At 33.3% G+C, this 22280-nt stretch overlaps 1 protein-coding gene across 1 annotated transcript in view; it reads right to left on the reverse strand.

Moving 5' to 3' along the window:
* LOC148948988 (protein TANC2-like) overlaps positions 1-20301 on the reverse strand; it is a 205007-nt gene extending 184706 nt beyond the window's left edge. Inside the window, exons 1-3 of the mRNA XM_089095078.1 lie at positions 20292-20301; positions 19317-19480; positions 8531-8627 (exon numbers count right to left, since the gene is read on the reverse strand). Of these exons, the coding sequence (XP_088951204.1) occupies positions 8531-8627; positions 19317-19480; positions 20292-20301 (271 nt within the window). The remainder of the gene's footprint in view (positions 1-8530; positions 8628-19316; positions 19481-20291) is intronic.
* Between the last annotated feature and the right edge of the window lie 1979 nt (positions 20302-22280).

The following is a 22280-nucleotide window of genomic DNA, read 5'->3' on the forward strand; positions in this document are numbered from 1 at the left end:
AAAAAAAAATTTCGTTCAAGAAATTAAGACAAAATTCTAAGTAATTAACAAACTTTATTGTTTTCACGAGTTAGATATACGACATAGAAATTAAATTTAAGAAATTATGAAAAAATTCTTAGTCTAAGTAGCAAATTCTTTCTTGAATTCACCTGTTGGATAAAACAAAAAAAACAAAAAAGACATTTCGTTCAAGAAATTATAACAAAATTCTAAGTAAGTAACAAACTTTATTGTTTTGACGAGTTAGATAAACGATGTAGAAATTAAATTCATGAAATTATGAAAAAATTCTCAGTAAGTAACCATTTCTTTCTTGAAGTCAACTCTTGGATACACAATACGGGAAATTTCATTCAAGAGATTATGAAAATATTTTTAAGTAAGTAACAAACTCTTTATTAATTTAACCTTTTGGATATACAGTACAGATACTTCATTCAAGAAATTATGAAAAAATTTCAAGTAAGTAGCTTTTTTTTTCTTTATCACAAACAATTTTCACTTAGCTACGCGATATAGAAATTTAATTCAAGAAATTATGAAAAAATTCACAGTAAGTAACAATTTCTTTATTGAAGTCAACTCTTGGATACACACAATAAGGAAATTTCATTCAAGAAATTATAAAAAATATTTGTAAGTAAGTAACAAGCTCTTTATTGATTTCACCTCTTGAATATACAGTACAGATACTTCATTCAAGAAACGTGATTCAACACATTTTGAAACTACATGCTATTTGTATGCCTTTCCTTGGCACCTTTCCAAACGAGCGGGGATTCCCCACTGGTTCCTACACATTGCAAAAAGTGAGCAGTACGAAAACTCCACGTTTTCAACCAGACTGGTTTTTTAGGGACCAATCAGGAGAGATATGCAAAGTCGACATAGCTTTATTTCATTTTTTTTTAAGATTCATTTAGACGAGGTTACGTGCGCGCACGTAACCTCGTCGAAATGAACCTTAAAAAAATTAAACTAAGCTATGTCGACTTTGCATATCTCTCCTGATTGATCCCTAAAAAACCAGTCTGGTTGAAAGCGGGGAGTTTTCGTACTGCTCACTTTTTTGTAATGTGTAGGAACCAGTGGGGACTCCCCGCTCATTTGGAAAAGTGCCAAGAAAAGGCATAAAAATAGCATGTAGTTTCAATATGTGTTTAATCAGGTTTCTTGAATGAAGTATCTGTACTGTATATTCAAGAGGTGAAATCAATAAAGAGCTTGTTACTTACTCACAAATATTTTTTATAATTTCTTGAATGAAATTTCCTTATTGTGTGTATCCAAGAGTTGACTTCAAGAAAGAAATTTTTACTTACTGTTAAATTTTTCATAATTTCTCGAATTAAATGTCTATATCGCTTAGCTAAGTGAAAAGTATTTGTGATAAATAGAAAAAAAAACTACTTACTTGCGATTTTTCAAAATTCCTTGAATGAAGTATCTGTACTGTATATCCAAGAGGTGAAATTAATAAAGAGTGTGTTACTTACATACAAATATTTTCATAATTTCTTGAATGAAATTTCCGTATTGTGTATCCAAGAGTTGACTTCAAGAAAGAAATGGTTACTTACTTATAATTTTTTATTAATTTCATTAATTTAGTTTCTACATCGTATATATAACTCGTTAAAAAAATAAAGTTTGCTACTTACTAATAATTTTTCAATAGTGTATTGAACGAAATGTCTTTTTTTTTTGTCTATACCACAGGTAAATTAAAGAAGTAATTTGATACTTATAATGATAATTTTTTCATGATTTATTTAATTAAATTTATATGTCTAATATCTAAATCGCGAAAAAAATAAAGTTTTTTAATTACTTAGAATTTTGTCATAATTTATTTAAATAAATGTTTTTTTGATTATCCAACAGGTGAATTCAAGAAAGAATTTGCTACCTAGACTGAGAATTTTTTCATAATTTCTTGAATTTAATTTCTAGATCGTATATCTAACTTGTGAAAACAATAAAGAGTTTGTTACTTAATTAGAATTTTTTCATAATTTCTTGAACGAAATGTCTTTTTTTCTGTCCAAGAGGTAAATTCAAGAAAGAATTTGGTACTTAGTTACAATTTTTTTTCATAATTTCTTGAATGGAATTTCCGTATTATATATCCAAGAGTTGACTCCAAGAAAGAAATTGTTACTTACTGAGAATTTTTTCAATAATATCTTGAATTAAATTTCTAAATCATTTAGCTCAGCGAACATTGTTTGTGATATAGAGAAAGAAAGTTACTTACTTGCGATTTTTTCATAATTTCATGAATGAAGTACCTGTACTGTATATCCAAGAGGTGAAATCAATAAAGAGTTTGTTACTTACTTACAAATATTTTCATAATTTCTTGAATGAAATTTCCGTATTGTGTATACAAGAGATGAGTTCAAGAAAGAAATTGTTACTTACTGAGAATTTTTTCATAATTTCTTGAATCAAATTTCTACATCGTGTATCTAAGTCATGAAATTCTTGAATGAAATTTCCATATTGTGTATCCATGAGTTGACTTCAGGAAAGAAATTTTTAATTACCGAGAATTTTTTCCTAATTTCTTGAATTAAATTTCTACATCATGTAGCTAAGTGAAAATTGTTTTTGATAAAGAAAAAAAAAAGTTACTTACTTGTGTTTTTTTCATGATTTCTTGAATGAAGTATCTGTACTGTATATCCAAGAGGTGAAAACAAAAAGAGTTTGTTACTTACTTACAAATATGTTCATAATTTCTTGAATGAAATTTCCATATTCTGTATCCAAGAGTTGACTTCAAGAAAGAAATTGTTTTTTTTTCATAATTTATTAAATTAAATTTCCGTATTGTGTATCCAAGAGCTGACTTCAAGAAAGAAATTGCTAATTACTGATAATTTTTTCATAATTTCTTGAATTAAATTTCTACATCGTGTATCTAAGTCATGAAAACAATAAAGAGTTTGTTACTTAATTGGAATTTTGACACAATTTCTTGAACGAAATGTCTTTTTTGTTTATCCAGCAGGTGAGTTCAAGAAAGAATTTGCTACTTACATACAATTTTTTAATAATTTCTGTAATGAACTGTATTTTTTATTTACCCACGGGGTAAATTAAAAAAAGAATTTGCTACTTACTTAAAATTTTTTATAATTCCTTAAGTGTAATTTCTGCAATGTGTGTCCATGAAGTAACATGAGTGTTTTACCTATTTACAATTCCATCATAATTTCTTGAATTAAATTTCAGTATTGTGAGTCCGAGAAGTGAAAACAATATAGAGTTTATCACTTTTTTGTGATTTTATTAGGATCTTTTGAATTAGATATATGTATTGTGTCTAGGAAGTGAATCCATGAAACCTATTGTTAATTACTTACAATTTCTTCATAATTCAATGAAATGAATAAAACAATTCTGAAGAATAAAGACGGGTTAAGCTTAGATATTTATTGCTTAAACGTATAAAAATATTTTTGAAAGAATTTGTTACTTACTTACAATTTTTGATAATTTCTTAAATGAAATTTCTGCATTGTGTATCCATGAGGTAACTTCAAGAAAGAGTTTGTTGCTTACTTAGAGTTTCTTCATAATTTCTTGAATGAAATGTATTTTTTTATTTATCCAGGAGGCGAATTCAAGAAAGAATTTGTTCCCATGTGTCTGACAATAGATGTATACAAATTCCTTTTCTTACATCTCCGACGTTTTATTAGACATTCTCAACGTTTGATATGCTAGCTTACTCTAAAAATAATGAACACATAACAATGTAATGCATAATGTATTTTTAATGAAATAATGCTATGTAGAATATTAATACAAAAATATATTATGATACATTATTAATATCAATGATCAACTTTGGACATTTTGAATCTGTTCCATAAAATAGTTCACCATGTTCTCTCTTGATATTATAGCTATTGTCTTTTCTTAGTTCGTAATCAGTAGAATAATCATTATTCCATTTTGAGTCATACACAATTTTTACTGGTGTCTCATCAACAGGCTCAATATGCTTTTCGTCTATGGTATTATTTGGTTCAATGACTGTTTGATCAATGGCAGTAACGTTTGCTGGTGCTTTGTTTTTCATCGATTCATCTTTATATTCCATCGTGATATTTTCTGACAATGCCCTTTTTACTTTTCTGGCAATTTCACTCTCTATTATCACATTATTTTTACACAGGTAACAGTTTCGGCATGTAGACAAGATATGGTTTACGATATTAGTAGAAGAGTAGGCCATTCTTTTATTGATCTTCCGTTGAATGCTAATACCCGAAAGGTGACGATTGGATACATCAGTAGGTAATGTGTTACCTGCAAAAGTAGCAAGGAGTTGTCCTCTATCATCAATGATTATTTTTATGTTGGCATTCTCTTTGAGTGCAATCATCTCTGGAGATCTCAATCTCGCATATCCACCAACATAAGAGTTGAATTTTTCGGTATTCCAAAGAAATTTAATTCCTTACTGTCATGACAATGCATGCATACATTTCCAATAGTGCTACCACCTGTACTTGTTTCAAAGTTTAAATACTTCTCTTTGTCAGCATTCAATGCTACAATAACCTTGTTATGTAAACACACTTTATTTAAATGCTCCATCTTCACTTTTTTTTTAAAGATATGACTTATGTGTTTATCGTTCCACTGCGTAAAAAATACTGATTTTAATACATGCAATAGATTAGGTAGTGTGAATATACGGTCATAGAATACCAGAGGGAAAGTCACATCGTGTCTCTGACCAATCAAAGAGAGCAACTGTTAGAACTGTAATAATATTTCGACATTTTAAGTTATGTACAAAAAGAAAAAAATAAATAAAGTTGAAAAATTTCGAAGTTTTAAAAAAAGTTTGAATTAAACACTTTTAGGATATCGAATGTCTTTACTGAAAAGAAGAAAAATCACACGGAATAAGGCAACTGAGTCTCTCAATCCCCGTAAAGCTCTTTTAAAAGATACAAAAACTACTTATTTAACACAAATATTTCTTTTTTAATTACCATCAAGTAAAGAAAAATCATACGGAATTAGGCAAGTGAGTCTCTCAATCTCCGTAAAGCTCTTTTAAAAGATACAAAAACTACTTATTTAACACAAAAATTTCGTTTTTAATGACCACCAAGTAAAGAAATCACAGGATTACTATCCATCAAGTAAAGAAAATCACACGGAATTAGTCAACTGAGTCTCTCAATCCTATTAATGCAAATTAATTATTTTCAAATACTAATTATTTAAAACATAAAATACGTTTTTAACGTGTCCCAAGTACACATAATTCAAAGGGGCATAGGCACCTTTCGCTCACCCTACACGTACTGCACTTTTAAAATATCCAAAAACTACATATAAAACACACAATTAACGTATTAGTTTTCCATCATATTCAGAACTTTATATATGACTAATTAGACTGTCTCTGTCAATCACCGTAAAGCTCTTTTAAAAGATACAAAAACTACTTATTAAAGACAAAAATTTCGTTTTTAATGACCACAAAGTAAATAAAAATCACACGGAATTAGGCAACTGAGTCTCTCAATCCCCGTAAAGATCTTTTAAAAGATACAAAAACTACTTATATAACAAAAATATTTCGATTTTAATGACAAACAAGTAAAGAAAAATCACACGGAATTAGGCAACTGAGTCTCTCAATCCCCGTAAAGATCTTTTAAAAGATACAAAAACTACTTATTTAACACTAAAATTTCGTTTTTAATGACAATCAAGTAAAGAAAAACCACACGGAATTAGGCAACTGAGTCTCTCAATCCCCGTAAATCTCTTTTAAAAGATACAAAAAATACTTATTTAACACAAAAATTTCGTTTTTAATGACAACCAAGGAAAGAAAAATCACACGGAATTAGGCAACTGAGTCTCTCAATCCCCGTAAAGATCTTTTAAAAGATACAAAAACTTCTTATTTAACACAAAGAACTCCTACGTAACTGAACCACTGTAAAAGTGAAACCCTGTACAACTGAACCTCCGTGCTAGTCGACCCTATTCAACTAATCCCCGTGTAACTGAACCCACATGTAACTGAACCCTCGTGCAACTCAACTCCCTTAAAACACTTTTCAGCCATTTCTTGTTATTTTTTTTTTATTTCTGAACTATTTAAAATTGACAACACTGTGCAAACCAAAACACTTTTCAGTCATTTCTTGTTAAAATTATCCAATCGCTAATTACCCTTTTTTTCTCCACCCTCAAATGTTCCTTTAGTCATTGCCCAGTTAACACTAAGATGTAAATTGAGTAATCTGCAAAGTGCTATGGACTTCATTGAAAGCAAATAACAGTTTACCAACTTTCTCTATATCGACTGACACAGCAAATAACGTGCGACTTCCTATACACGCATTGCAAATAATTTTGGAATTCTCTATACACGCCGTTGCAAATACCAAGGGACGTCTCTATACATGCAGAGTAAGCTGAGATGGATGGGAATGTAAGAGCTTATCAAGAATGCGTTTGCTTACTCCTAGTTGAGTTATAAGCTTTGAGGTAGCTTAAGCGAATACTTGTGCAATTGGTGAAAGTCTTTTATTCAGGCTTTGACAGGGAAGAATTCCTATACACGCAAGCAAAATAACGTAGCAATTCCTATACATGCAAGCAAATAACATGGGAGTTCCTATACATGCAAGCAAATAACATGGGAATTCCTATACACGCAAGCAATAACAGGAATTCCTATACATGCAAGCAAATAACATGGGAATTCCTATACACGCAAGCAAATAACATGGGAATTCCTATACAAGCAAGCAAAATAACCTGGCAATAACTAAAAATGAACGAAAATAAAAGGGGATTACATATAAATGCAAGCAAATAACATGGGAATTCATATACACGCAAGCAAATAACATGGGAATTCCTATACATGCAAGCAAATAACATGGGAATTCCTATACAAGCAAGCAACTAACATGGGAATTCCTATACATGCAAGCAAATAACAAGGGAATTCCTATACACGCAAACAAATAACATGTGAATTCCTATACATGTAAGAAAATAACATGGGAATTCCTATACAATCAAGCAATTAACATCGGAATTCCTATACAACCAAGAATAGAACAAATGAATTCCTAAACCTGCAAGAATATAACAACGGTAGTCCTATCCAGGCAATCATATAACATGGGAATTCCTATGCACTCCTTCAAATACCAACGTAATTCCTATTAATTCAAAAAAAGATCATGGGTTTAACTAGAACTTCAAGCATATACACATTGAATACCTTTTCCCTATAGCTAATAAAAATTGAATTACTAAAAATGCAATAACATAAATATGGAATTCATATACCTGAAAGCAAATAACATGGGAATTCCTATACACGCAAGGAAATAACATAACTATTTCTTTTATTCAAATCCCAGCCACAAATCAAGTTATCATATATTAAACAACCTCTGATTGGCTCATAGAAAATGCCCACGTCAAACGATACATTCATTGTGCAATTCTTATCAAAAACAAAAAAGCTTTATACCCCTTTTTTTCCAATGAGAGTTAGCTTTAGCAACGACACATTCCTAACAAACTATTCTTGACTAAAGGCAATTGTCCAAAAAATCAATCACACTAGGACCGGTATTGCGTACTCGTTCCTCTTTGAAAGATGTATTGACCTCTAGATTAGAATTACCTACCAGAAAAACCTGAAGGAACGCAATTCGTTGAAAACCTACACACATATCCATGCCTCAGGCGTAGGTTTGCGTGTAGGTTTTCAACGAATTGGGCGCTTACTACTCCCATAGGAATTTTTAAAAGTTTTCTTGTTGAAATGCTTGAAAAGCTTAGATACCTTAGCCTTCCTGTAAAACAATGAAAATGTGAGATTCATCTTTCGTTCTGGGCTCGAAAATTCTCAAATTTAGCTTGGAACTTCAGCTTAATTTTCAATTATTCTGCTTCAACTTTGTTTGCATATTTTTGCTCCCGAAAATTTTACTTCTGGGAACAGGGGCACCAATGGGGGGGGGGAGAGATTTTGAAAAATAATTTTTTTCGGTGTTCATTAGGAAACAAAGAAAATGCCCCTCTCCCACCCTCTATTTCTAAAAACACCTTTTTTGGAATATTTTCACAAACAAATCGACAAAAATCCTTGCCGCCTCTACATTTTCGTGAATTGGCGCGCCTGTCTGTCAATTCCAATTGTTTAAGAGTACGCCCCTGAACGCCACTGGCTGAACAGCCAGGGCACCACGCCCCCTTAATACTGAAAAATCTTTATATGAAGTCAAAAAAAGAGAAAACTATATAAACATTCGGCAAAAGCAGTGCTTTTGGGGTCTTACTAGCACAGAAAGTTTTTGCCCAACCAACCTCTCTCCGAGACAAAATATTCCCCCTCCCAAGAGACATTTGAGAATGTACTCTAAAATGCACGCAACGTATGATGTTGCACGTTGAAATAAATGGCCAGTTCAGATCAATCTTCTCACTTTTAATAAGAAAGAATAAACCTTACCCCGACTAGAATAGAGGCCTCTTCCAGGAGAACGGTCTATTCGTACTGGAGACTTATTGGGAGATACTGATCCTCGTGAACTTTGAGACGGATCACCCTTCAAAAAAAAAAAAAAATGACATTAGGGAAATTGACTACAGCAAGAACTAAAGACACAATGACATTGGATTATCAAAGTTAATCAAAGAAAGAGACACAAATGACAATTAAATTGGTTGATGCAATGTCGTAGGAAACTGACATTACCAAAGTGTTTGAAATAACTTCGGGCATGTCTTAGCACGAAAAGGATGAGGGGCAGCTAAATGAAGCAAATATGGGAAAGGTTGAATCAAGGGATCACCCACTCTCTGCCACTTGGTATACATCTTCGAGGATCACTAATTCCGCCACGCATGGTACAATTTGCACCACACGTAGGTATATTCCAGTCTTGGCTGACTGCCAAAAATAAGTTACATAGAAATATCAGTACTAGAGACAATAAAATAATATATTAAAACTTATTTCAGCATTAATTATTAAAAACAGCATTAAAACTTATTATTAGCATTAACCAAACTAGCACTATATAAAAGAGTTCGGTTAATAGAACAGTACCCATTTTTGTTACGTCTTTACGAGTCGAACCCACGTTTCAGGGGGAGGGGTCAAACGTCTAGCCCCCTTCCCCCTGGATACGGCCTTGTCTGGACCTAAGTATTGTTTAATTCAATAAAACAATTAGTATGTACTCCTGTTGGCTAGGATTTCACAGTAATAAAAGGATAACTGTCTATTTAAATATATTATGTTCAGTTTGAAAAATCAAACAGGCGCGGAAAATCTCGAAAATATGCCAATTTCACCAAATTTTCAATAGACATGTGCTAAAAGCCACTAGTTCAATACCTCTCAAGTTAATTAGCACTGTTTAACAGTTTCAGACAATGAATGGTAAAACCACAGAAATCGTTTTACTGTTCCGGTTGATTCAGCCGCTAAACAAACAAGAAATACCCTTTTTCGGCCAAAATTTAAAAGAAACATCAGGAGGTCTTAACTGATTGCAGAAATAGCTTATTTAGAACTATCAGTGCTTAAAAAATAAAATAAGACATCCATTTCTTCGGATGCTGATCTCGTGCTGAACATATTCATTTTTCCACGATTTTAATTAAAACTATTGCCTTGAGCACCAACACAAATTGACCAGAGGGAAATTAATATTTGAGACGGGGACTCATGCTGGGAAGGAAGGGGGGCTTACACTTTTTCTGTTGCCAAAATTTTCTTTATTATCCATGTAACCAACCTAATTTTTCTGTTACCAAGCCCCCCCCCCCACCTTCGTCAAATAAATATATTAATGCACGAAACTAGAGAATACAATTTAATTTTGTGTTTGAAAAATATGTATTCCATTTAATTAAAATATTACAAGATCTTTTACTCTCTTTTATTCAACTGACCAAGAATTGTTTTTTTTTGGTTTTTGTTTTTTTTTTGGGGGGGGGGGGGCATTTCCCTACGTAAACAACTTATAAAAAGGTCCCGAAAACAGATAAAGTATAGAGAAAACATAATAGCGGGGCTGTTAAGCATAAGAATCGTGCACTTCTGGGAAAAAGCACGAAAATTGGTGGAAATATAGATTAAAGCACGGGGAATCTAATGGTGACGGGGAGCACGTCGAGTGGACGTTCTAATGCACATTTACGAGTGCCAAAAGTACTAAAAAAAAAACGCGCAAGTTAACCAGCATCTCTACAGAAGCATCAAAACCTCTGAATATAAATTCTAAGATATGGCGATTCCAATGGCGGCTATATAAAAAGAAAAGAATTGCTCTGAAGTGCACAACAGAGCGCTAAACAAAGCGCGTAAAGCGCAAAATAGGAGCGCCTATGCCATGTAATACCAAAACATGCAAGATCATAGTTTAGAGTACCAGAAGTCCGAAAATTACAGGTAAGTAAATATGTAAGTATGACGGCACTAGACCCTTAAGATCCAAACCGGCGGTGTTGATCTCCGTTTCATGGCGCTCAGCCAGGAAGTGCAATGGGGGGCTGGGGACCAGCCATCCTGTACTTTCGCACACCCTTCCTGCATACCTTCCCCTGATTTCTCGAGGTACCCATTTAGAGCTGGGTCGGCTCTCGCTAAGCTTACAGAGTCACACCAGTGACCCGCGTCCCAGACCCAAATGACTGGCCACGCCAGGGATCGAACCCGTGCCCCTTGGGACAAAGAATTCTCAACCCAGCGTACGTCCACTTAGCCAGGACGGCTAAGATTACAAGCCCATTGCCCATTGTTTACATATAGTATTGGTTATTGGGAAGTATACAGGCGTTTTCAGGAGGAATTTTTTTTTTCTAGTGGGGGTTCGGGGTCAGAGAAGGGGTTACGGGGAGGATCTTTCCATGCAGGATATTTCCTTGGGGGAAGGAAAATTTCTATGAAGGGGCGCCAGATTTCCCAGCATTATTTAAAAAACGATCAAAAATTAAATAAAAAAATAAGTTTTTTTCAGCTGAAAGTAAGAAGCAACATTGAAACTCAAAACAAACAGAAATTATTACGTATATGAGGGGTTCGCCCCTAGTCAATACCTCGCTCTTTACGCTAAAGTTCTTTTTAATACTTTCAATAGAGCTGTCTATTCTAATTAAACGGCCTTTGAGATTCAGGGGTTTGTGACTCGAACAAAAATCGAACTTTAGCGTAAAGGGAGAGGTATTGACTAGGGGGCGAACTTTCTAGTATTTGTAATAAGAAAATAAGAATAGAGAAATTCTTTACGTAAATAAATTCGCAAATTTCCTTAAACCAGAATGTTAAAAAAGTCTTTTAACCAAGCACAGGAAAATTATTATGTCAATTATGTTTTAATTATTCATGTATTTAGAGTTAAAATAGAAGATACATTAGTTTACAAACTGTCAGAAATTAACTAAAAAAAAAGTTTTTTTAATTGAAAGTAAGGAGCAACATTAAAACTTAAAACGAACAGAAACTATTCCGTATATGGAAGGGGCTTTCCCCTCCTCAACGCCTCGCTCTTTACGTTAAAGTTTGACTCTGTCTCACAGCTTTATTTTTTAAAACAATAAAAAAATTTAGCGTAAAGAGTGAGGCGTTGAAGAGGGGACAGCCCCTTCCATATACGGAATAATTTCTGTTCGTTTTGAGTTTTTATGTCGCTCCTTACTTTCAGTTAAAAAGACTTGTTTTTTTTTAGTTAATTTTCAAAAGGGATGGAAAGCCTCCAGGGAACATAGCGCCTCTAAAATATTATCAACCACTCTTGGTTTACAAGAAGGAAAATCGACAATTTTGAACTCATGATCATCTATATCAGGAGAACGTGAATGCAATGGTATGTAATTTTTTCCCTTTCGATAGAGAATAAAGATATGAAAAACTACTAACGAAACGCTAATTTTCGGAAATATTTTAAGCGTTTTCGCAGTATTATGAAAAAAGAATTTAAAATCAAAATTCTCAAGGACATAATCTTCGGTATCGAACGGTTTCATCATCGTCATCTTGCGGTGAAGTCTAGATAAATAAACATCTAGATATCTTGCATGGGAAATTGATACAGGGAGCAAACACCTTAAAACCCCTATAGTGGGAAGTTTAGCTATTTCCAGAGTACGTAGACAAGAACAAGGGCTTGTGCACAAGAACAAGGGGCTTCAGTCTCACCCCTCCTAAATCTTGGAATTTTTACTATTTTCCCAGGAAGTTGCCGTGTTTTCTATAGCCTATAATTTACATGTGTTTTTTTGTTATTTTAAACTTACAAAATCAAATATGTGCTTTTCTTCTGTTAAAAAAACAGTTTTCCGTCTTTGCACAAACTGGCTGTTTGTGAGAAAATTAATGAACTGACACAAAATTCTATTTGAAACCCTATTTATCTCCAGTTACCAGGAAAAGGAAGTATAGGTTTCTGTTACAAGAACATTATCTACAAAATTTTGAAACAAAAAGTTGCGAAAAATGCACTTTTACTAGAAATACGTCCTGCAAATTATATCTATCGGCCTACCCAAGGTGTCAATCCACGGAAATCAGGGAACGGAGCGAAAATATATTTTTCAAAATCGAGCGTGGATTTATTGTTTTTCAATATTTTCTAAGAAAGTACTAAGAATACATTTTTCAACAAAAACACAGAAAAAAAGATTTTTTTCATAATATAGGGGGGCAAAAGACTTGTGGATGGAGGGCCTCCCCCATTGACGCCACTGCCTGTACCTATAGGAACTTTCAATTATAATTCCACTAAGTAAAAATTTAATTTGGTCCGCTTTTCTTTTTTTTTCTGGACAGCGAAAAAGATTTAGCTTTTGCCAATAATTCTAAACATTATAATTTCTTCTTCTTCTTCTTCTTCTTCTTCTTCTTCTTCTTCTTCTTCTTCTTCTTCAAAAAAAAAATCATTGTGATTTTATCCGAGTCCGTTGATTTTGAATTGAAGTTATCAAGTATTTTGCAGTAGTTGCATAGGTTGCATCAAGACATGGCTAATTGTAGACAGAGAAAAGCCAAGACAGATAGTCCAAGTAATTGAGAAGCAAATGTTTAAATGGCTGGTAGCTGGCTGCCCGATAGAAATAAAGTTGAAAAATGTGCACAAATTATTTCCCAAAACCCTATTCATCTCCAGTTACAAGGAAAAGGAAGTACAGGTTTCCATTACAAAACCATTAATTACACGACTCTGAAGCTATAATTTCAGAACAATGGTTTTCAATGGAAATGGATATCGGATTCCCGTCGAACTATCTTCAAGTCGCATCACAAAAAAGGCGTTAAATATCGGCGGTTAAAAAGATACAATGGTTAAAAGACATATGAATTGTTAAGTGACTATATTGGGCTTTGTCAAAAGCACCTGTAACCATAGGAAGAAAATTGTAATTAAGCGCTTATAGACTGAGCTAATTTGGCCTATGCCTCAGGTCGTAATACAGAACACATTACTAGGCTATTACATGAAGGTTAGAATTGATGGGTATAAAAAACTATAATAAGAAAGTTAATTTTGTGCGGTTGATTAAGAAGAAACCACACGATGATCGTCTAGATCAGAAGTTACCTCGTTTTTTTCTAGTCCACAGTCCTATCCTTGCACGTATGCGCCGGTTTAATTCGGATATTCTCAAGAGCTGGCCGTAAGCATCCCCCTTTCCAAGGAAATTTTTGGTCTGAAATCATAAAATTTGTCTCTGGGAGGAGGTGGTCAAAAAATAACTATAATATGAAAGCTAATATTACACGAGTGATTAAAAAGAACCTCAATTATCAGTCAACACTACCCTCCTTCCACATACTTGTCATTATCATGAGCTGGCCGTAAGGATCCCACCCCTACCCATAGGAATTTTTGGTCTGAAATCAAACATGTGCACATTTTCTTGGAGATTGGAGCTATGAGGCAAACTATAAAATTAATTTCGCGTGAGTGATTAAGAAAAAAAAACAAGATTTAGTCATCTAGATCAGAAGTTATTTGCACGCAGGTGCCGGATTAAAGGGAATATGATCGCAGAATTAGCCAGAAATAACCCCCTATTCCAAGGCAATCTTTGGTTTTCCAGATTTTTTTCTGGCAGGGGAGGACTCATAAAAAGTTATAATAAGAAAGCTAATTTTGGTATGGATGATTACGCCGCATTAACCGTCTAGATCAGAAAGTGCCTCGGTTTTTCAATCCACGGTCCTATCCTAGCACACACATGGGTTAGAGGGAATATTCTCATAAAACTGGTTGGAAGGGTTCCACTTCTCAAAGAAATTTTAGTCTAAAATCAGACATGTAAGCAAGATTTTATTTTTTTTTTCAGGGAAGGAGTTACAACTTTAAACAATTAAACAATTTTTAACAATTGTTAAACAACTTTAAACAACTTTAACAATTATAAACAACTTTAAACAATTTTTTTCAGGGAAGGAGGACAACAAAAACATTGTATTGAACAAATAAATGTATTTTATAGGAAAAAAGGTACTTGTGTCTTATAGCCACCACACTCAAGAAGTGAAGTTAGGTTAATCATAATGAAATATACCAAAATATGATGAGCAGTTTAGTAACAAAATTATGGAAACTACAACAAAGAATTATAGAAGGGGCGTCAGCCAGACCGCATTATATTAAATACCGACCTAAACAAACCTAATCTAATCAAAATACCAACTAAATATTTAATCAAAATACAGCTACGATGTAGTTTCCTACCGAACCGAAACTAATATTGTCTAGTATAAAGACCTTGAAAACCGGTTATTGTCTCATATTCGCGATACAAAATCTCGAGAGAAGTTGAGTGTGGTGGTTTTAAGACACAAGGGTACTCGTCAATTAGCTGGAACCCACGCGATATATTATATAGGGAAGATGCTTAAGAAACTAGTCAAACGGATTTCTTTCAATAGGAATTGGATTGCAGACCGTGGTTCGTCACTGCGTTTACAATATTTCAACTTTTGTTTTTTGGGGTTTAGGGGGGGGAGGTAGCTAGATTAGGTTACGTATTTAATATATGCTATGCTTTATCCCCACCCCACCTCCCCCGAATGTGCAAATATATAGCCGAAATTTGTTTCTAAACTATGATATTTTCATCCTATTTTGTTTTATTTCATTAGCATTAACCAAACAAAGCATTATCGCATGGGTTCCAGCTAATTGACAAGTAGGGGAGACCGGCCCACGATCGGCACCGCCCACGTTCGGCCAAAGCAAATAATCTCAATTTAAAAACAGATGAAGACTTCTGGTAGATTGCAAAAGCTCCGCTTGATGGAAGTCTATGTTTGTAAAATGACTGCCCTTGATAAACAATTTAACCAAAAATACCATATTGGATCGTGTTTTATAGTGAGCAAATCCTGAATTTTGTTCAAGTTATGTCTGGAGCTCTACCCCTAGCTACAGATACTTGGTAGGACAGAAACTCGTGTTGTATTCTCTGATTAACTCTCTGTCTTTTGACATCTTAAAAGACGCTCCATCTTCACTGGTCGGGTGCTAACAATTTTTCATCCCATGAGGTGGAAAAGTCCCAAGATCGCCCACACGTTCCCACGTTCCCACGTTGGGGCAGGTTCGGCCCGGACCGAACGTGTATGCTTATAAAAGCTGAGTAAACAGCATATTTTAAGGTTTCATGTAAGCTCAGAATCCAAGAATCGATTAATTCTGGCATTATTAACCCTGTGAAAATAATAGATTGTATAAGGTAAAAATGCAGTACCCAAATGAAATTAATATAAAAATTTTTTTAAATATAAAAATCAGTAACTTTGTTCTCAGAGAAGCAGAAGCAAAATATTATCAAAATGAATTTCGTAAATGCGATTCACGTCGGAAAACATGGAAAATAATAAATTAAAAAATAAATAATGTTAAAACAAGAAATATTCCATCCCACATTACAATTCATGAAAAAGTTAAGATAACTGATGAGAGAGGGATGGCGGAAGCATTTGCTGACCATTTTAGAAAAGTTGGACATGATCTGGTGGATAAAATTACTGCTGGAACACATAATCATAGAAAATATTTACCAAATAAAGTAGACAAGACTATATTTATGTACCCTATCTGGTTTTCGGAGTACCAAAAAGATGTTACCAGTTTAAACAATGGATTTTCGACAGGGTCTGATGGTATATCGACTTCTCTGTTTAAAGAATTAGATGGTGTACTTTTTCTGCGCTTTGATATATTCTTAATTCTTGCATAAAAAATGGACTTTTCCCAGTTTTTCATAAAGTAGCTAAAATTTTACCTTTTTTTAAAAAAGGTGATAAAGATAATCCAAACAATTATAGGCCTATTACTATTTTATCACCTGTTTCTGAAGCTTTTGAAAAGATAATAAAAAATAGATCTATTTCATTTCTGGTAAAGAATAAGTTTTTTTCTCCTAATGAGTTTGGTTTTTTGAGTGGTAGATCAACAGAACAAGCAGTAGCTTCTTTACATCATTTCTTATCAGAGGTTATGGATGATAGTTATTTGGCGGCAACTATATTTTTTTACATTAAAAAAGCTTTTGATACAATAGATCATGCAATTCTTTTAGATAAGTTGGAAAATTTAAGAATCCGTGGAATAGCTCTGGATTTGATGAGATCGTATTTGTCTGAAAGAAGTTTTAAAGTCCAAGTTTGTGAAGAATCATCTCATATTTTCTGTTAGAAAATAAAGGGGTACCGCAGAGATCTGTAATGGGCCGATACCTATCAAAGACGTAGTAACTGAATAACTTGAGGTCCAGTTTCTAAAGAAGACAGGGATAAGTGACTGTCTGCTAACCGACGAGACAGCTAGTGTCCTAAAGACGGAAGTTGAAACGAAACTGGCACCGCCAACAATTGAAGGTGGATCATCAAGATTAGTGAAGTGGCTCACTTGTGATGTTGATCTATCAAATTACAATTTGAAATGAATTCTCTGTCAGTTTTTTTAGCCTTACTGAAGCTGATTCTCTAGCTTTTTATACTGATCATACTCTTTTATACTTTTGTAGCCGTAAAACAAGTTTTAACGTTTTGCTGGGCACTTTTCTGTTTGTCTTGTCAGGTGGCCGAACGTAGGCCAGAGACGGCCGAACCAGTACCGGGGTGGCCCAGGTTCAGCACTTTTAGCCACTTGGAAAGAGCAGCTTCCAGCTAGAACAGTGGGGGAGCATTCCTAATTGTTTTTTTCTGGGATGATACCCACTGGATGATACCACTTTGCTTTGGCACACTCAGCAACTTCCTATCGGTTGAATTAATGCCTGCAGAATTGATAAAGTCAAAACCTGTCGATCGTGGGCCGGTCTCCCCTACCGACACAAGTACCGAAAAAAATTATAGGAAGAATTATATGAGTGTCAAGATACCGGGGAGGGGGGGGGGGGCAAAGGTCCAGTTGCAAACGTATACCTGCTGCAAATGTACGTTTTGAAGCACCTGTCACCGCAAAAAATATCTCCTGGTACCTCCTTAGAGTTAAAACTGTTTGCGCCAAAGCACGACACAGTAGATGAGTCCTGAATTTTCCAGTTTTTCCTATAAGTTTATACCAAATAAACTTCGGCAATAGACATATGTAAAGGAGGGATCCTTTGGGATGGGCCCTTAAGTTTTCCCATTATTTCCCATTCTTTTAAAAATAACGCGTAGGAAGAATTTCTATTTATAATCCTCCTCAGAGATAATTTCTGATTTAAAAATTTGATTATAAAAAAATACTTTGAGCCTTTTACAGAGCTACGCTATGTAAGCAGAACAGGGATGGGCTGTGGGCCTATGTCACCCAGAAAAGACTTAGGTTTTTTATGATTCCACAAGTCCTCTGTAATTTTCTTGTAATTCTCCTTTTTTTCTCTCAAGTAAATTTCCTTGCGTGTGCCAGATTCACTGGCTCCAATTTAAAAAATGTCACATTTCAGAGTGCCACGGTGCATACGATGCACCACAGATCTAGCTAATAACTAAAGGAATGAAATGTATTATTTTCCTAAAATCTTTGCAGCTTTAATTCATACGGAAGTGAACTCAAAAAAAATTATTAAAGTGTTCCATATGAAAATAGCTGGTATCTCCTTTTCTGCAGACGCCTACACAAACTTTAGCATATGTAATTGACATACAATTAAACAAAACCTGCAGCTGATTATTGCAATTGTGAATCAAAACTAAGTTCTATAATTCCTTTTATCTGATCACTTCAAGCAAATCAAAAATAATTGGCCGTAACACCACCAAGTCTGCCAATGTAAGAGAATTTATAATCTAAAATTCATCTGTTTCATTGTTCCATAACTAGCCTACCAAAATATTTCGTTATCTAAGCGTCTTTTCACACTTACATTTATCGCATTTCTTATGTTACAGATACAATGAGAATTACAACTAAATAAACTTAAAGCATGGATGGATTTAGGAGAGACGATGCGTTATACCCCCCCCCCCTCCTTCTTCCAATATAACAAAATTCTTAAAGTACCAAGGACATCAAAATCAAAACATTTTTTGGCACCTGAACCCATCTTAGATAGCCTTTGTTCTTGCCTGAAAATCGTGATTTTATACCAACAACTTTTCGTCAGAGGGGATTTTAGGGGAAGGACAGATCCCAGAGGCGGAAATTTTAGGGGTGCAAAATTTCAAATAAATAATCTAACGGTTATAATCATTTTGTAAGTTTAGAAATTTCATTTTTATGAAAATAAAGTAAAAGGCACTGTTAATAAAGGGAAATATATAAAAAATATAATATATATATATATATATATATATATATATATATATATATATATATATATATATATATATATATATATATATATATATATATATATATATATATATATATATATATATATATATATATATATATATATATATATATATATATATATATATATATATATATATATATATACATATATATACATATATTGTTTTCTCTCAGTAATAAAACCGGTTTACAGCCTGAGAGAGATAAACTACAATGCAGGTATATTTTGATTAAACATTTAATATTTAGAGTTTTTATTTTAGTTAGGTTAGGTATTTAATATAATGAGTTCTGGACGGCCTGCTTTCCATTATTCTCTATTGTATTTCCCATAATTTTGTTTGTGCAGTATTATATTCAGTATATTTCAGTACGATTAACCTAACTTCACTTCTTGATTGGAAATTTAACCAGTACCTGAAATTATTTAGCGGGGGTGGGGTCCACACAATTATAAACCGAAATCTTGAAGTAAAAGAGATTGCTCACCTGTAAATATGTAAAGTGACCGTTTGTGCGGACCTTGTTTCTTATGGGAGACGAAGAACCAGAATCAGGAGATTTGGACGAATAACAACCGTCTAAAGTTCTTGATCTTTCAATGGGAAATTTCGAATAGTTGGAATCTACCAAAGGCTTTTTGGGTGGAAAACCTGAAAATAAAAGGCAATAAAAAATAGAGACTTGATCAATCAGTCAACTTTGGTCAATCTCTTGTCTTTGATTGTTTCATTTAAGATCTTTGTAATATTTGGATTCTGTTCACTTAGTTAGTTGGATTAAATATAAAAAAAAACTTTTTTCAACAGAAAGTAAGGAGCAACATTAAAACTTAAAACGAACAGAAATTATTATCTATATGAGAGGGGTTTCCCCTCCTAAATACCTCACTCTTTACGCTAAAATTTGCTATTTGCCATTGAATTTGCCAGAATTATTATACAAAATTTTTTTTTATGTCTAGCTTTCTCTTTTCCGTCTCAATTTTACGCACGGAGTGGTTAAGAGTAAGTGTCCGGGGTTAAATTTTCACCGGGATTGTATTGTCTAGAGGATATTTCCATGGGAAGGGGATTTCTCCGTGGAGGTGGGGCCAGATTTCCTGGCATTATTTAAAAAACGATCAAAAATTAAATAAAAAAACAAGTTTTTTGAACTGAAAGTAAGGAGCAACATTAAAACTTAAACGAACAGAAATTATGAAGTATATGAAGAGGGTTTCACCCTCCTCAACACCTCCCTCTTTACGCTAGAGTTTGAATTTTGTCCAAATTCTTTAAGAATGACTCCTGAAACACAAGGACTGTTTAATTAGAACAATAAGCTGTTTTAAAGGTTCTAAAAAATGGTATCGTAAAGAGCGAGGTATTGAGGGGCGGGGGCTGGGGCAACCTCCCTCATAAACTTAGGCCCTCTCAACAAAAAACTGCGGAAAAAAAGATAATAATTTCAGCTTAAATTTACTGCGATTCATAGGACTCTTTAAAAAAAAAAAAAAAAAAAAAATCCTGATTTCCTGAAGATCTAAACTGTATAGGCTACACCTACCTCAACAAAGTTGCAATTTTTTAACGGAACAAATTTAAAAAAATTAAACATTTATGTCTTCTAGACCAGTCTTAGGTGTATTTGTGCCTTAGTGTTGCATTTTTTTAGTATTTTTCTTCTGGCTTCTTCAATATTATGAAGTTTTAGGGCAGTATGACTTTTTCCACAGTGTTGCCACATTGAACCATGGCAATAAATAAGAAAATTTAATTTAGTAAATTTGACAACGCTTTTCATCCGTAGAACAACCTCTTGATTCCCAAATACAATTACACTTTCAAAGGAAAACTACACCTCCAGAAGCTGTTGAGTGTCATGCTTTTCTAGCTTATTTTGGTTCGAAGTTTTATCAAAAACTGCAAGCGGAGGTCTTTAGAACGCAGCGGAAACCTGTTTTTCCTATTGGATCTCTGAGATTCTACAGGTGGTTCTTCTCGTGTTGCCCGGATATTAAATAAGTACCGAACTATTCCATTAAAAATTGAAAAACTGCCAAATTTTCGTAATATATTAAGATACATATGGTTTTGTAACTTTCCACTTCACGAATATTGTGAACAACACAAAATCATATTTCAACAAAACAAAACCAACAATCATATTTCACTTCCACTGTCCTTGGTACTCGAATCTTTTAAACTCCAGAACGAATTCCAAACGAGAGAAATTTTCCTTATTCCTGGTGTTCAGTAATTACGAAAATCCGCGAAACTACGAAGACGGCTGAGACCTCCCGTGGATAAACTAATTATGCCCATACAAACTTTATTTAAACAAGTCATGAAATTAATCTTAGTCAACTTGGGTAGACAGCCATTGATTTGCCTTTTTTGCAACTTAAAAAGGGTTTCAAAAACTATAATTTGTAACCAGTAAGATATATGTAACCGAGCCTAGACAAAAAAAGGGAAATCTGTATTTTTTTTTTTGCTGACACAAACTATTATCTATTAACAGAAAAGTAGCCAAAGGCTGTATCATTAGAATTGCAACTCATAGACCAGAACGTAATTTGCACTGAAAAAAATAAATGAACATGGATTGCCAGGTTAATATACATAGGCTATATTGATATTTATTCCTTAAAGTTTCAATAATTATTCATTTATTAAAGTAAAAAAAGTGAAAACACCTAAAATGGATTTTGTTTTCAGTAAAAAGCAAATTATGTTCTGGTCTTGAGAAGGAATGGGGGTTGTCAGCCCTACTAATATTAATTTTGCTTGTTTTCAGTCGGTTATTAATTGTACTTTTCTGTTTGTTTCGGGTTTCATTTATTTATTTACGGTGATTTGTGGTAGTTACGCTTGGAAGATTATTTCACTTTATTTCTGCTCAATTTTGGTTTAATGGAGATCTTTACTTTTCCTTTGAAAACTTGTTTTGCGGGAAAAGTTTTTCAAATTAATCATAAAAAGGAAGCAGAGAGAAATAGAGAATAGACTTGTAAAAATATTGTGACTCAATGTTATGAATGTTGTGATTACTTGCTGAAAATTTCATGCTGCCCAAAAAGGCGGTGTTATTGGTCTTCAATTTGTAACGCGAACTTAAGTACCAAGATATTTAAAAATATTAATATTGAAACTATTTTTATTAAATCTTTTTTTTTAATTTTATTATTACTAAATTTTAGTCTTTTTTAATTTTGTTAAACTAATATTAAAAACATTAATTTTACTTAAAGTAAAAGCATTTCCCCCAATGAACCCATGTTTGGTTTTTTCATGCCTGAAAACTTCAACCTTATAAGATTTGTCTTTTAGTTGTTTAAAATAATGACGAATGACGAAGACCCCACTACTTTTCTATTACACAAAATATAATAAGACAACGAGGAGTTTTCTGAAACCAGTGAATAAGATACAATGTACAACCTAAGCGAAAATTTCGGTTACATAACCA

This window comes from Artemia sp. Qi Xiang Cuo, chromosome 9 (assembly GCF_049724085.1).
Source record: "Artemia sp. Qi Xiang Cuo chromosome 9, ASM4972408v1, whole genome shotgun sequence".
NCBI lineage: Eukaryota > Metazoa > Arthropoda > Branchiopoda > Anostraca > Artemiidae > Artemia > Artemia sp. Qi Xiang Cuo.